Here is a 14288-nt window from a genome sequence, read left to right as displayed (position 1 = left end):
ACTTGTGTAGTACAAATAGAAGAAAAGTCAGGTAACCTTTCATATTTACCCGGTATGATTATAGTAATATAAAGATATTCAATCTTCTTTTCATTTATAGTCTCAATATGCCAACCACTTTGGCTAATATATTTGTAAATCAAAATATTTCTTTTGAGACTTACTACAAGATTAATGTCATGAACAATTTCATTCATTCGGGTAGTAACAAATTAGTTCTTTCAGATCTCTTAACTGCTTTTGTACTACAAGATCTTTTGTCACACCATCCATATAATGAATGTCTCCTTCACACAGAGAATCATATCATAATAATTGTCATGTTCAAAATCATCATAAGCAAAATAATTTCTTGCTTTAATTTTACTTTTAATAACTTTCATAAGGCTTGACAAAATATTTAGCGTATCACATGTATGCGACCAATGATATATTCATATAAGTATACAATAATATTCATTATCTTTCTTTGTCTCAAACCCCCCTTAGAGGTGAGTTATAGTATTTATCCAACCATGCACTAGTACACTATTATGCATAATCTTTATCACATATATATTTTCACATTCACTTTCAGGAATAAGTATGCATTCTCAATATTTATCACAGGTCACATTCTCTTCAAAGAATGGAGTATAATCATACAATGTGCTTTATTTTATTTTTTTCATACCAATTTGATAGTAAACATTGTCTTGTTCTCCCATTTTATAATTACCATAGTAATAACTATTATTATTTTGGCCTTTCGCATGCCAACATTCATTTTTCAATCACTTGTCTTTATTTAGACTTATCATGCACTGCTATCACATTCACTTCAAGAATGGAGCAAATCAAGTGGGACAAGCTTCATGTTTTTTCATGAAAAATATATTTTTTTCTTTAGTTATTATTATTATTATTATCAATATGGTGCATTAGGACTCAAACCCAATGCCTTACCCATATAAAGGCATGCTAGGCCATAATACGTTGTAACTTGAATCCAGCATTTTTTTATCAACATAGTGCATTGGGACTTGAACCCATAATCTTACCCTCAATCTTTGACATAATAGGCCAAAATTCACTAGGACTCGCACTCGAGCCTTTAAAATATTATTACTTAATAATTATAGGCATAAGTAAATTAAGTTTCAAGAAGACATATATAACTATTTCAATCTTGAAACAGTTCCTCTGCAATAGAAATGCTAGTTAGGATATATGCCATTTTTTTTTTAAAATGATACAATCACTTTTATATTTTAATAAATTAATTAGGGGAAAGATGCAGATAACCTATAACCACTTATATTTCAAAGACTATAAGAACTTCACCAAAAAAATCCAATACAGAAGAATGAGCCTTATGTTTCCAGCAAAAATATTTAAGGCTTAATGCATAACTGTGACTATTATAAATTATAACTATAATGAATTTATATTGATTGTATATTCGAATGCCAAATTTGCAAGGTACTGTAAAATCGCCTACATATTTGATAATTTTACTTTCAATGAAATACATCATGTGATGGTAAAAATATTATTACTAAATTACCTTAATAATTATCTATCATAGTATGTAAAAGGTCAGAACATATATATACGTTGGAATATTATATTTGTCCTATAAGAGATGTAGCAAATAAAGACATACCTTTCCAGTTCTTTATTTCAGTGGATGCAATTGAAAAAAATATTTTAACTAAATACTGCACATAAAGTTAATGCAAAGATATAAAAATATGAATGGGTTTAGATGGATGTAAAACTTATCTTTGTATTATCATCCAAGATATTTTTCATTGTACTTGATCTCATTGTCTGCTTATAATTTACATAGTCTTGACGTAGAAGATCATGAAATGAGCAATTCGTGCTGATAACGTGTTATAAAATAAAAATAATTTAGTAAAACATGAACAAGACACGTTGTTATGAAATAAAAGCTATTTAATAAAACATGAACAAGAAATAGAGATAGAGAGAAGGAAGAGATTTTCTTCTTCAATTGTGTGCATTTTCTTATCTATTACAAGGCCTTTATATAAGCATGAAAAGTGAAGAAAAATATGTCATTGAATATGTCATTAAGCATAGAAATATGTCATTGAATATGTCATTAAGAATTTGAGAAGATCATGGAGGAAGAGTAGACATCCATCATAATTTGATTTTTTTTTATAACAGTAACATAATTATTAGTACATAACTACATATTTAGAACAATAGAAAATAAAATAGAAGGTGAAGCAAATCTTAACCGCGCCTTCACGAAATTATTATATTTCTTTTCTTCATTTAATAAATCCTTCAAGTTTTAAACTGTTCGTTAGCTTCACGAAGACACGAACTACACATAAATTAAGGGTGAAAATTATTTACATTCCCCAAGTTTGCTTTAAGAATCAAACTCATCCTCCAACTTTAAACAATTATCATTCTGCTCCTCATATTAAAGGTGACTTCTTAAAATACCTATTTTACCCTCTAAAATTTTTATCTCTTATTTTTATTCTTTAATATAATGATTTTTTTAAATTTCAATTTATGTTATCGACTTACCTATAGACAAATTAAAGAAACTTTTTCGAAACCAAAAAAAGTAAGAAGTAGTCAAGCACATAAGTTAATGACGTTCAGTAGTGAAATAATGTGAAAAATAAAAAAAATTACAATAAATAATTTACTCTTATCAGTAATTTTATTAATAGCAATCAAAACTCAATCTATTTACAATAAGAAAAAGAGTAAAATTCTTTATAAACTATACAATGCAAGTAATAAAAAAATGATGGGCGTAAATTAGAGGTAAATCATATAGTAAATTGCAAAAAATATCTATTACACTTTACCTAAACTTAAATTATAATTTAGAAAAAATCTACTAATAACAATCAAAACTCGGAACTTTATATACACATGAAGAATAATAAAAATAGTAGAACTTAAATCACACACACCGACATACGTTATATGCATTTTAATCTACATAATATTAAAATAATAATAATAATAAAGCAGCAATACATCTTATAATAAATTTATAATATGATTATTTTATTTATAATGTTTTTGAACTTGGATTGAATTACATAATAAGATATAATATTATTTAAATTATGAATAAATAACTTCATTAAAAAATATCTAGATAATATAAAAAGGAATTACGTATATGGGGAGTTGAAAATGTCAAAGGGTAAGACATTGCGCAGGATAAAAGGATGAAAATGACAATTGTTTAAAGTTGGAGGATGAGTTTGATTTTTAGAGTAAACATGAGGGATGTAAATGATTTTCACCCATAAATTAATTAAAAGCAAAATATGTTCCATCTAAACCACGAGAATTAAATCAGAATAAAGTAATAACTTATTTAAAATTATTATTAAGATGATAAGTGATAATTATAGTAGAATGACAGAACGAAATTGTAACGACCCGACTTGTCGTTTTAAGAATTAACGCCTCATTCAGCGACTTAAGGTTCCGAGCAATTTCGTAATATGTATTATGACTTACGTGTGTGGTCGAGTTTGGTTTTTGGAAGGTTCGGAATTTAATTGGAAGAACAATCTTTATTTTTGAAGCTTAAATTAAAAGACTTGACTGGAGTTTGACTTTTGAGCAAACGACTCTGGAATAAGATTTTGATGATGTCAATAGCTTCGTATGGTGATTTCGGAGGCGGTACCTCGAGGTTCTTACAATGGTTATTTCCGGCACAGACTTAGTACGAGCAACGCCCTCAGAGGAGTTGTTATGAGTGTGGTGATACTATTTACATCATGAGAGATTGTCCCAAACTTAGGAGGGGGTGGATTTCATCAGAACACTCATGCTACATGATTTATTCCAGTTAATACTCCACGTGCACAACCAGTTAGGGGTGGAGGACAGGCGGGTAGAGGGCCCCCAAGAGGGGGAGGCCCGACACGTTGATATAATTGCTATGAAGTAGCTGAGGCCGATACACCTGATAGTATCGTTACCGGTATGATTTAATTTATAATAGATGAGCACTATTCTTATTTTGATTCGATTCCGATTATCGGGGTGAAATCTCCTTTCATGCTCCCTATATGGTGAGTTTGTGAATTTGTACTCCACTCTCGTGTTTATCTCTGTTATGAGTCCAAAAATGACTTTCTATTACTCACTACAGTGGGTTTTGATGCAATTTCGGGATAATTGATTACAATTTTATGAATTATATGCCATACCGATATGGGGGTTGATTATATGTTGTGAAATTATTTCACAGAATTTATTAAAAAGAAGAAAACAAAATGGAAAATTTCAGTTTACACAATGTGAAAAGTACTTGTGATTCAGAATTGAGGATGGGATCCTCGCGGTTTAATGTGATTTGATATGTTTAACCCGGGCTACGTGCCACGGTGGAAGTTATATCAGGATGATATAATTGTGGTTAACTTCATGTGTTTTAAATTCTCCCTTTGTGAAATTTAATTTGTACTATATTACTAATAGGGAGTCATGCCTTTTAGGCTTATTTGATTATTTTTTTTATGTATTTATGTGCATATTTAGCCATATTCGTGCTATAACTATTGAGTTTTAGCTTACAAGGTGAGTGCCCAGATGGCGTTAAATGTGACTCGTTAATTCGGGTAAATTGATGCTAGTATTGCGAAAATTTGAAACTAGTATTTGATTAATATAAGGTTAATTGAGAATGCTGGAATTAATTATGAACAACTATTATGACTAGAGATGTGGTTATGGGCATGCGTATGACGTATGCATAGGCACGAGTTTCTACAGCCAGTTGAGACTAATACCGTGTGCTGATGTGAAAATGAGATCTTTTGAAAATATTTGGAGTGTAAGAAATGGATTTTAAATTTTATAAATGTGGATAAAACAAATAATCTCAACTAAGATGGTGTTGTCGGACCCATGTTAAATTTGTGGGACGTAGAATCACTAGCGAGTGTGTATGTAAGAATACACTCAGTAATTTAATGTCCTCAGAAAGATTCTTAGCACGTTCGAGGACTAACGTATGTTTAAGAGGGGGAGAATGTAATGACCCGACTTATCGTTTTAAGAATTAACGCCTCATTCAGCGACTTAAGGTCCCGAGCAACTTCGTAATATGTATTATGACTTGCGTGTACGGTTGAGTTCGGTTTTTTGAAGGTTCGGCATTTAATTAGAAGAACAATCCTTATTTTTTAAGCTTACATGAAAAGAGTTGACCGAAATTTGACTTTTGAGCAAACGACTCCGGAACAGGATTTTGATAATGTCAATAGCTTCATATGGTGATTTTGGACTTAGGCATATGTCCGGAATTGGATTTGAAAGTCTGTAGGACAATTTGACGCATTTTGGCGAAAGTTAGAAAATGAAAGATTTTTAAAAAGTTTGACCAGGAGTTGACTTTATTGATATCAGGGTCAAAATTTGATTCCGGAAATTGGAACAGGTCCATTATTTCATTTAGGACTCGTGTGCAAAATTTGGGGTCATTCCGGATTGATTAGATATGTTTCGGCACAAGTTATAGAATTTGGAAATGTCATAAACTCATAAGTTTGATTCGAGGTATGATTCATAGTTTTGATATTGTTTGATATGATTTGAGGCATCGACTAAGTTTGTATCATATTTTAGGACTTGTTGGTATATTTGGTTGGGGTCCCGGGGGCCTCGGGTGTGTTCCGGGTGTTATCAGATCATTTTGGGCTACTTTGGATGCTGGGTTTCTGATGTGCGGTTTTGTTCTTCACGTTCGCGAAGAAAGATTTGGCATCTGGGATTTTGTTTTTCGTGTTCTGGAAGAGACTCGCGTTCGCGAAGAAGGAATTCCCGATGTCCGTCATCCGACTTCGAAAGCTTATATCTTGCAATCTATAAGGAATTTGGAGATGATCCAAAAATGCAAGTTGTAGATCTATGTGTCTAGTTTTCAGAAAATTAAACCATTTGGCATTTGGATTTATCTACAAAAGGTTATGATAGATAAACTACATACTGCCTGGGAAGAGTTTGGAAATCGCGAAGAAGAAATTGCGGATGCACGGGGTTGGCTTTAGAAGCTTATATCTCAAACTCTATAAGGAATTGTGAGATGAGCAAAACATGAAAGTTGTAGACATTGATGTCTAGTTTTAAAAAGTCAAACCATTTATTATTTAGAATTTTGTACTAAATGTTATGACCATTATACTAGAGACTGTCTGAGAAGAGTTTGGAATTGGATGTTGAAAAATTTGTTCATTGCGAACGCGAAGAACAAACCCCTAGGCAGAAGAATAAAGTCAGAAAATGAGACTTCGTTTCATTCTTCCATTTTTGGATGAAGGAAGCTCGGGTGAGGCGATTTTTCAATACTTTTTCAAAGAAAATATTTGGGGTAAGAATTCCTAACTTGATTTTGGTTAAAATACATGAATCTATTATTGTTTTTATCATGAAATTAGTGAATTGGGTTGAAAATGGTAGAAATTTTCTATACCTTAAATTGAGGATTTGGAGGTCGATTCGTTATCAGAATTTAATAAAATTGGTATGGTTGAACACGTATCGGAATGGGTGTTCGGATTTCTTAAAAGTTTTGTCGGGTTCCGAGAGGCGGGCCCCGTGTTAACTTTTTAGAATAAAATTTTAAGTCGACGTTTTATTATTAGGAATTATTTTCGATAAATTTTAATGAAGTTATGCAATTAATTTGGCTAGAAGTGAGCCGTTCGGAGGTCATTTCACGCAAGAAGGCTATTCTGGAATATCAGCCTATATTCAAAAAGGTAAGTATCTTACCTAACATTGAGTGAGAGAATTACCCCTTATGCATTGAGTTGTATGTGCCATTTGTGTAATGTGAAAGCCGGGTACGCGAGGCGACGAGTACATACTCGGGCTTATATGTGCAAATTGTGTTGGTTTAAAGTCGAAGGATTTCTTAAGTATTAAATTGGAAATCTGATGGCGCTTATTAAATCCTTAATTGTCATGCCTCATTCTTTGTTTGTCGAATTTGTTTTATATGATAACTTGGTGTGATTGCTACTTTGATCCTTATGTGGTTTTCGTGTGCTGGTTGAGTTGGCATTTTCTGAAAATAATTATATTTTGGATTTTTCCATCTGCAAATAATTATTAAATAATTTTAAATGGAGACGTTAATATATTTATCAAAAATTTAGATTTTAGAAGAGGTTGTTCGTGCTGAGTTATTCTTCCGTCTTTGCTTGTGTATATTTACTTTGGGACTACGAGACGTTTACTCGGGAGATCCCCCTGTAATTCATATTTACTTTGGGACTACAAGGTGTTTACTCGGGAGATCCTCCTGTCTTTCATATTTACTTTGGGACTACGAGGTGGTACCTCGAGAGATCCCCCTGCTTGCATATTTACTTTTGGGACTACGAGGCGGTTGTAATAACCCGGCCGGTCATTTTGAGAATGTAAGTCCTGTTCGGCGGCATAAGACCCTGAGAAACTTCGTATTATGTATATTGACTTGTGTGCGTGGTTGAATTCAGTTAACGAATGATTCAGAGTGATTTGAGACACTTAGTCCCAAAAAAGAAAGCTTAAGTCTTAGAATTTTGACCGTAGTTGGAACTATGTGAAGATGACTCCGGAATAAAGTTTCATTGGTCCCGTTAGCTCCGTTGGGTGATTTTGGACTTAGGAGTGTGTCCGGACTGTGAATTTGAGGTCCCTATCTTATTTAGGCTTGAAATGGCGAAAGTTGAATTTTTGGAGATTTGAATCGGTAGTGAAAATTTTGATATCGGGGTCGTATTCTGATTCCGAAAGTTGGAGTAGGTCCGTAATGTCAATTATGACTTGTTTGCAAAATATGGGGTCATTCAGACGTGATTTGATAGGTTTCGGCATCAGTTGTAGAAATTTAAAGTTTCAAGTTCTTTAAGTTTGAATTGGAGGGTGATTCGTGATTTTAGCATTGTTTGATGTGGTTTGAGGGCTCGACTAAATTCGTATGGTGATTTAGGACTGGTAGGTATGTTTGGTTGAGGTCCCGGGGGCCTCGGGTGCTTAACGAATGGAAAAATTAGGCTTATGCAATTGCTGAAGATTTTCTGGTTCTCGTGTTTACGCACCTGCGGAAGGGAGACCGCAGCTGCGGACTCGCATATGCGGAGTTAAGGGCGCAAGTGCGGAGTTTTAGCCGCAAAAGCGGTTGCGCAGATGCGGCTATTTATGTCGCATGTGCGGTCACGCCTAGGTAGAAAAGAGAAATTCGAGGGTTTGATTTCATTCTTCGTTTTTGGACTTGAGAGCTCGGAATTTGGCAATTGTTCGAGGGATTTTCAGAGGAAGCTTTGGGGTAATGATTCCTAACTCATTTTTGGTTGTATTCAATTAATCTATAGTTGTTTTCTCTATTTAATTTCGGATTTGGGTTGAAAAGTTGGGAAAATAGGGAAAAAGTTCTTCAACCGAATTTCTGAGTTTTTATTGGATTTAGACATCGGATTTGGTTAATTTTGGTACGAGTGAACTCGTGAGTGAATGGGTATTCATATTTGGTAATTTTTACTTGATTCCGGGACGTGGGCCCGGGTCGACGTTTTAGGACGAATTTCAAAAATTTTGTTAAAGTCTTGATTTTATTAATTAGATTAGTCTATTATAGTTGTATTTATGATATGTAATTATATTTGGCTAGATTTGGGCCATTCAGAGTCGGTTATTCGTGGTCAAGGCATTTGTTACTGATTGATTGAGCTTGGTTCGAGGTAAGTATCTTGCCTAACTTCGTGTGGGGGAACTACCCCTTAGGATTTGAGTCTTCTATGTTGATTGTAGTCCATGTACGCGAGGTGACGAGTGCGTACTCGGACTTATTTGTGGAAAGTTGGCCTTTTAGGGTTCTTAGGTCCTTATATTCACTGAGTATGAAGTTGTTCTTGATATGATTAAGTTCCTATTTACTAGTTTCATCTCTACATGCTTTAATTTGAATTAATTGCTTCAGGATTCACTCTTATTTGGCTTGACTGAAGATTTTACTTTTTCTATTGCCATGATATCTTTTCATATCTGCTTATCTTTATTTGGAATCATTAGTATCTCATCCTATATTTGTTCAGTCTTAATTGAGGTTATGATTATCTTTACATTGCTTATCCTTAATTGAATTGTTGAATATCCTTCATAATTTCTCAACTTTAAATGAAGTTTAGATATCCTATATCTTAGTCGACTTGTTTTATTTGGAATTATTTGACTCGTGTTAGCTTCCCTGTTGTTGAAATATATATTGTGGGATCGTTGCTACATATTAGTTTTCCCTTGTTGAGCTGATCTCTTTACGCCTAGCATTCTTTACTGTGGTTATTCCTTGCGAACTGGTTCTACCGTTTCTTGTGATTTAAAGTTCTTGAGTTGATTTACTTGTCGTACTTTGTATTATTGCCATTGTTGCTGTTGTACTTGTTGTGGTGATGCACGAGGTTTTTGCCGTGCGGTTGTGATTATTGTGATGCACGAGATTTCTTCCGTGCGGTTATTGTTATGGGGTTGCACGAGGTTTCTGCCGTGCTATTGTTACTATTGATATTTGCACATGCGGCGTGACAAGGCGGGATATATATATATATATGTATATATATATATATATATATATATATATGGGTTGCGCATGTGGCGAGACAAGGTGGAAATATTGTTATGCACGTGTGACGAGACAAGGCGGGCATTTACTTTATTATTGCACATGTGGTGAGACAAGGTGAGCTGTGTCAAGGATTGATTTGTGATAGCCTGGGGGCATTCTTGTTGTTGAGATTTGTGTAGTGGTACACTTACCTGTGTGAGATTTATCTTGTGAAAGCTGTGAGAAAATATTCTACGTGTTGTCCGTTTTTTTTTCTTATGCTTATTTCCTGGTATGGACTCTGTTAGGACACTTGCACAAGCATACACGTAGTTAAGCACTCTTATCGGATAAGAGGTGTTCTTGATATTGTTAAGCATAAATGCTCACCCTTGTTTACTTCCGCTGATACTTGTTATTTCCTTTCTTATTGCCATTATTGTATTGCGAGCCATATTGCATAGTCTTTATGTAGATATCTTTTTTCTGTTGTTCATATACTTATACTTGTTTAGTTTATTAGACCAATGAGTGTCTTGACTGTTCCTCGTCACTACTCCACCGAGGTTAATCTTGATACTTACTGGGCACCGTTGTGGTGTACTCATTCTACACTTCTGCATATTTTTGTGCAGATCTATATATTTGTTCGTTAGCCGCTGTGTGGGTCATTACTGTGGAGACTCAAGGTAAACCTGTTGCTGCGTTCGCAGGCTTCAGAGTCACCTTCAAGTTTTCGTTTGGCACTATTTATTCTTAATTCTGGACAGTTGTATTTAGAAGTTTTCTAGCAAACACTTTGTAGAGCTTATGACTTGTACTACCGGTTTTGGAAAATTTTAAATTTATTTTGGAGGTTTCCATTTCAAAGATTGTTAGATGTTATTTAATTATTGTTGTTATTTAATAAATATTAGGCTTACCTAGTCCCTAAGACTAGGTGCCATCACGATACCCAACGTAGGGAAAAATTGGGTCGTGACAGCGGTACCTCGGGAGATCCCCCTGTAGAGCATTTACATTTGGGTTTACGAGGCGATACCTCAGGAGTGCCCCTATTATTTACCTCTATTTGCTGTGCTGTTACTTATCTGTAAAGTAGTTCACTCCTCAGTCATTTTATTAAGTTATTATGTCTTTTGTCTTGTAAATTGCCCGTACGGCTGGGATAGAAATGTGGGCACGAGATACCGTGAGATATGAAAGTGGGCTGAGACCCGAAATTTTTAGGATTATAAAGTGAGGTGCCAACCGGTGATTTTACTTGAAAGAATTATATTCGAAAGGTTTTATTTAAAAGAATTATATTCGAAAAGTTTTTATTTGAAAGAATTATATTCGAATGGTTTTATTTAAAAGAATTATATTCGAAAGGTTTTTATTTGAAAGAATTATATTTGAAAGGTTTTATTTAAAAGAATTATATTTGAAAGGTTCTATTTCAAAGAATTATATTCGAAAGGATTTTATTTGAAAGAATTATATTCGAAATGTTTATTTAAAAGAATTATATTTGAAAGATATTTATTCGAAAGAGTTACATTGGGAGATATTTATTTGAAAGATTTATATTCGTAAGATATTTATTTGGAGGAAGTATATTCGGGATATATTTAATTGAAATGATTACATTCTAAAGATTTTTATTTGGAAAACTTATAGATAAATGATATATATTTTGAAGGACTTGATTAATTGGTTGTCCTTGTCTTTATTATTCGTGTGAGCAATATTTATGGTGTTCTTGCTGCCTTGCTATTTATGTCGCTAGTTGATTATTGTTTCTATCACTACTATCTGTTTCTATTATATTTTGTATGCTATGTTGCACAGGTTATTAGACTAGTGAGTGTCTTGACTGCATCTCGTCACTACTCCACTGAGGTTAGTCTTGATACTTGCTGGGTACTGACTGTGGTGTACTCATACTACATTTTTGTGCAGAGCTAGGTATTGGAGATATCATACTCGGGCAGTGTTAGGATGTTGATCGCAAGGATTCAAGACAGAGCTGCTTGGTCGTCGCAGTCCCTTGGAGTCTTTCTATTTTATTGTATTGTCAATTCTTATTCAAACAATATTGTATATTCGATACTTGAGATCATTCCATGTATTAAGTTAGAGTTCGTGACTCAGTATTACCAGTCTTGGGAGGTTGTTTGAATATTTCCGCTGTTAGTTTTGACACTTGTATTATATTATTAGCTAAATTACATGTTTAAAAAAAGACTTGAATTGTTATTATAATCAGCTTACCTAGTATTAAAGATTAAGTGTCATCACGATGCCAGTGACGGAATTTTGGATGGTGACGATAATATTCAGATATTGTTCGAACAGAGAAGAGCAGAAGTCGCGAAACGAGTAACGAACTCTAAAAATGTCAATCTACTGTAACTATTTGTGAATTGTTTTCCTTGGAAAAAATCTCATATATAAGTTTATAGAACCAACAATTTAAAAAACATCGTTATGATTATTTATGTAAGAGTATGTTATCGTATTAAAAAAGGTCCTTAATATTAACTAATCCTTTTATTTTCGCAAAGCAAGCACTATAGCGCTTATCTATAAACACAAAATCACATGAAAATATTAAATCATAAATTGATACAACCCACTTTTGCACAGGGTAGAGAGGGTAGTGTGTATGCAGACATTACCGCTATCTCGAAGTGATAGAGAAGCTGTTTCCGATAGACCTTCGGACGAAAGACAAACTAATTCCAAAATTGTTCAATCCATTTACTAGAATTTCCTGAAACAACTTCCTTTTTCTTTCATTTGTAATGGATCCTAATTCCTAAGGTATACTTTATTAACATAATTTGAGGTAGAAGAGAAGCCGAACACAATTTAACAATTGAAAAAATAAAATAATAGCAACAAGTTTATTTACATGCCACAACCTATGAAAATAAAAATAAGAAGTTAATTCTTAATACTACTCCATTTAATAGTAAAATAAATGAAACAATTAAAAAAATAAACTAACTCAAAGCAGCAAAACCACCCCCTCTCATCATCTGCTTAAACTCAGCAAAATTCACCATTCCATCTCCGTCAATGTCCACTTTCTTTATCATTTGCTTACAATCCTCTATTGTCCGTCCTTGCTTCAATCCTAACGACGCCAACACAGATTTCAATTCATCTTCACTTATGAAACCATCTCCATTTTGGTCGAACACATTGAACGCCTCACGCATATCTTCTTCTTCGTCGCGTTCGTCCATTATCGTCTGGTAAAGTGAACCGAATTCGTCAATGTCGACGCATCCGTCGCCGTTCACGTCGATTTTGTCGATCATTTCAGACAATTCTGAATCTGGAATGAATATTCCCATGTTCTCTAACGAATCGTTTAACTCCTTTTTCGTTATTCTTCCGTCGCCGTTTCGATCGAAAATTTGGAAAATTCGTCGGAGTTCCTCTGTGGCCATTCTTCTTTTAATTTGTGGCGTAATTGGATGTCGGAAAGGGGGACCGGCGGTTGTTGTTGCGGCGCCGGTTACCGCAAGTGGTGTTGGTGGCGGCGAGTTTTTTGGGAATTAAAGAGAGAAGAATTGCTTGTAAATCAAATTCTGAAGAAAATGGCTGGCAATGGAATTGGTTTTAGAGTTTGAATTGGTTAAGAGAGTGTATGAAACTAATGTGTGGTGGTTGTGGTTTTTTTAAGGTTGAGAAAAATTAGGAGACAAACTAGGACAAGTATTGGGGGTAGTATATAAAGGGGAAGTTTGGAAAAATTAAATAATTCAAATATTAAAAAAAATAAAGAAGAAAAAGTACTTATCTAAATTACTTTCATTTTCTTAGTAAGATATATTTATAAATGTAAAACATAATCTTTGGTGCTATAAAATAGGATTCTTCTCCAAAAGATGAGCCAAGGGAATCCAAGACGCAAAGATTTACATCATTTTGAGGACAAATAATATCTTACTGTATACGTTAGATATCTTTGGACTGTTAAGATTATAAATAAATTAATTTTTCTATTTAGAGTAAGTTGAGTAACAGATAGAAATTTGTATCAACTCTCTATCCATGATGTTGGTAAAATATTTTTCATTTATTTTATAAGAAATAGCATTTTATACATTAGTTCTTGTGCCTATATAAGACAACGAATATCTCAGAAAATTAATTAAAGTGTGCGTAAACTGAGTTGAATACCACAATTATAAAAAAAAAAAAAGTATAGCACCGTTTCAACACTATGCTACTTCAATAATATACTTAGTCACAAATTAGATAGTGTGATGGTTTACACGCATCTGAGTTATGGTTTAGCACTCATATTGTTCAATTTTATGTAAATATAAAAGAGAAAATTTGTTTTTAGAATTACATTATGTGGGAAATTTTATATAGTGGAGGATATTAGAGCTGGTCTTGAATCAATTGGATCTGTCAATTGCGCGTTAGATTTTAGATGCGGATGAGGAGTGGTTATTATTCTATTAATTAATTAATAATAATTAATAATAAAGGTGTGGGATTCTCAAAAAAACGCGTTGTAATTATTGGGTGATTTCGTTTACCTAAAAGCTTTTTATTTAATGGTATCCAACAGGGAATTTGATAATGAACGTACTGCTACTTTTAGGTAGGGGTATACTCAGTTTTCTTAATTAATATTCTGAACCAGTAAAAATACAACTACAATAACAACTTAGTGGAATTCCATAAG

The 14288-nt window shown here is 33.4% G+C and overlaps 1 protein-coding gene across 1 annotated transcript; it reads right to left on the bottom strand.

Moving 5' to 3' along the window:
• Nucleotides 1-12447: 12447 nt before the first annotated feature.
• Nucleotides 12448-13361, bottom strand: LOC107782471 (calmodulin-like protein 3). Its single transcript, XM_016603358.2, has one exon. The coding sequence runs from the start codon at nucleotides 13033-13035 to the stop codon at nucleotides 12583-12585; it is 453 nt and encodes a 150-aa protein (XP_016458844.1). The 5' UTR covers nucleotides 13036-13361; the 3' UTR covers nucleotides 12448-12582.
• Nucleotides 13362-14288: the final 927 nt, after the last annotated feature.

This window comes from Nicotiana tabacum, chromosome 22, assembly GCF_000715075.1.
Source record: "Nicotiana tabacum cultivar K326 chromosome 22, ASM71507v2, whole genome shotgun sequence".
NCBI classification, from domain to species: domain Eukaryota; kingdom Viridiplantae; phylum Streptophyta; class Magnoliopsida; order Solanales; family Solanaceae; genus Nicotiana; species Nicotiana tabacum.
The sequence above is the reverse complement of the archived record's forward strand: the minus strand, read 5'-3'. Positions and strand labels throughout refer to the sequence as shown.

Coding starts and splice junctions, on each gene's coding strand:
- LOC107782471 (XM_016603358.2), bottom strand. CDS start 13,035: ATGGCCACAGAGGAACTCCGACGAATTTTCCAAATTTTCGATCGAAAC.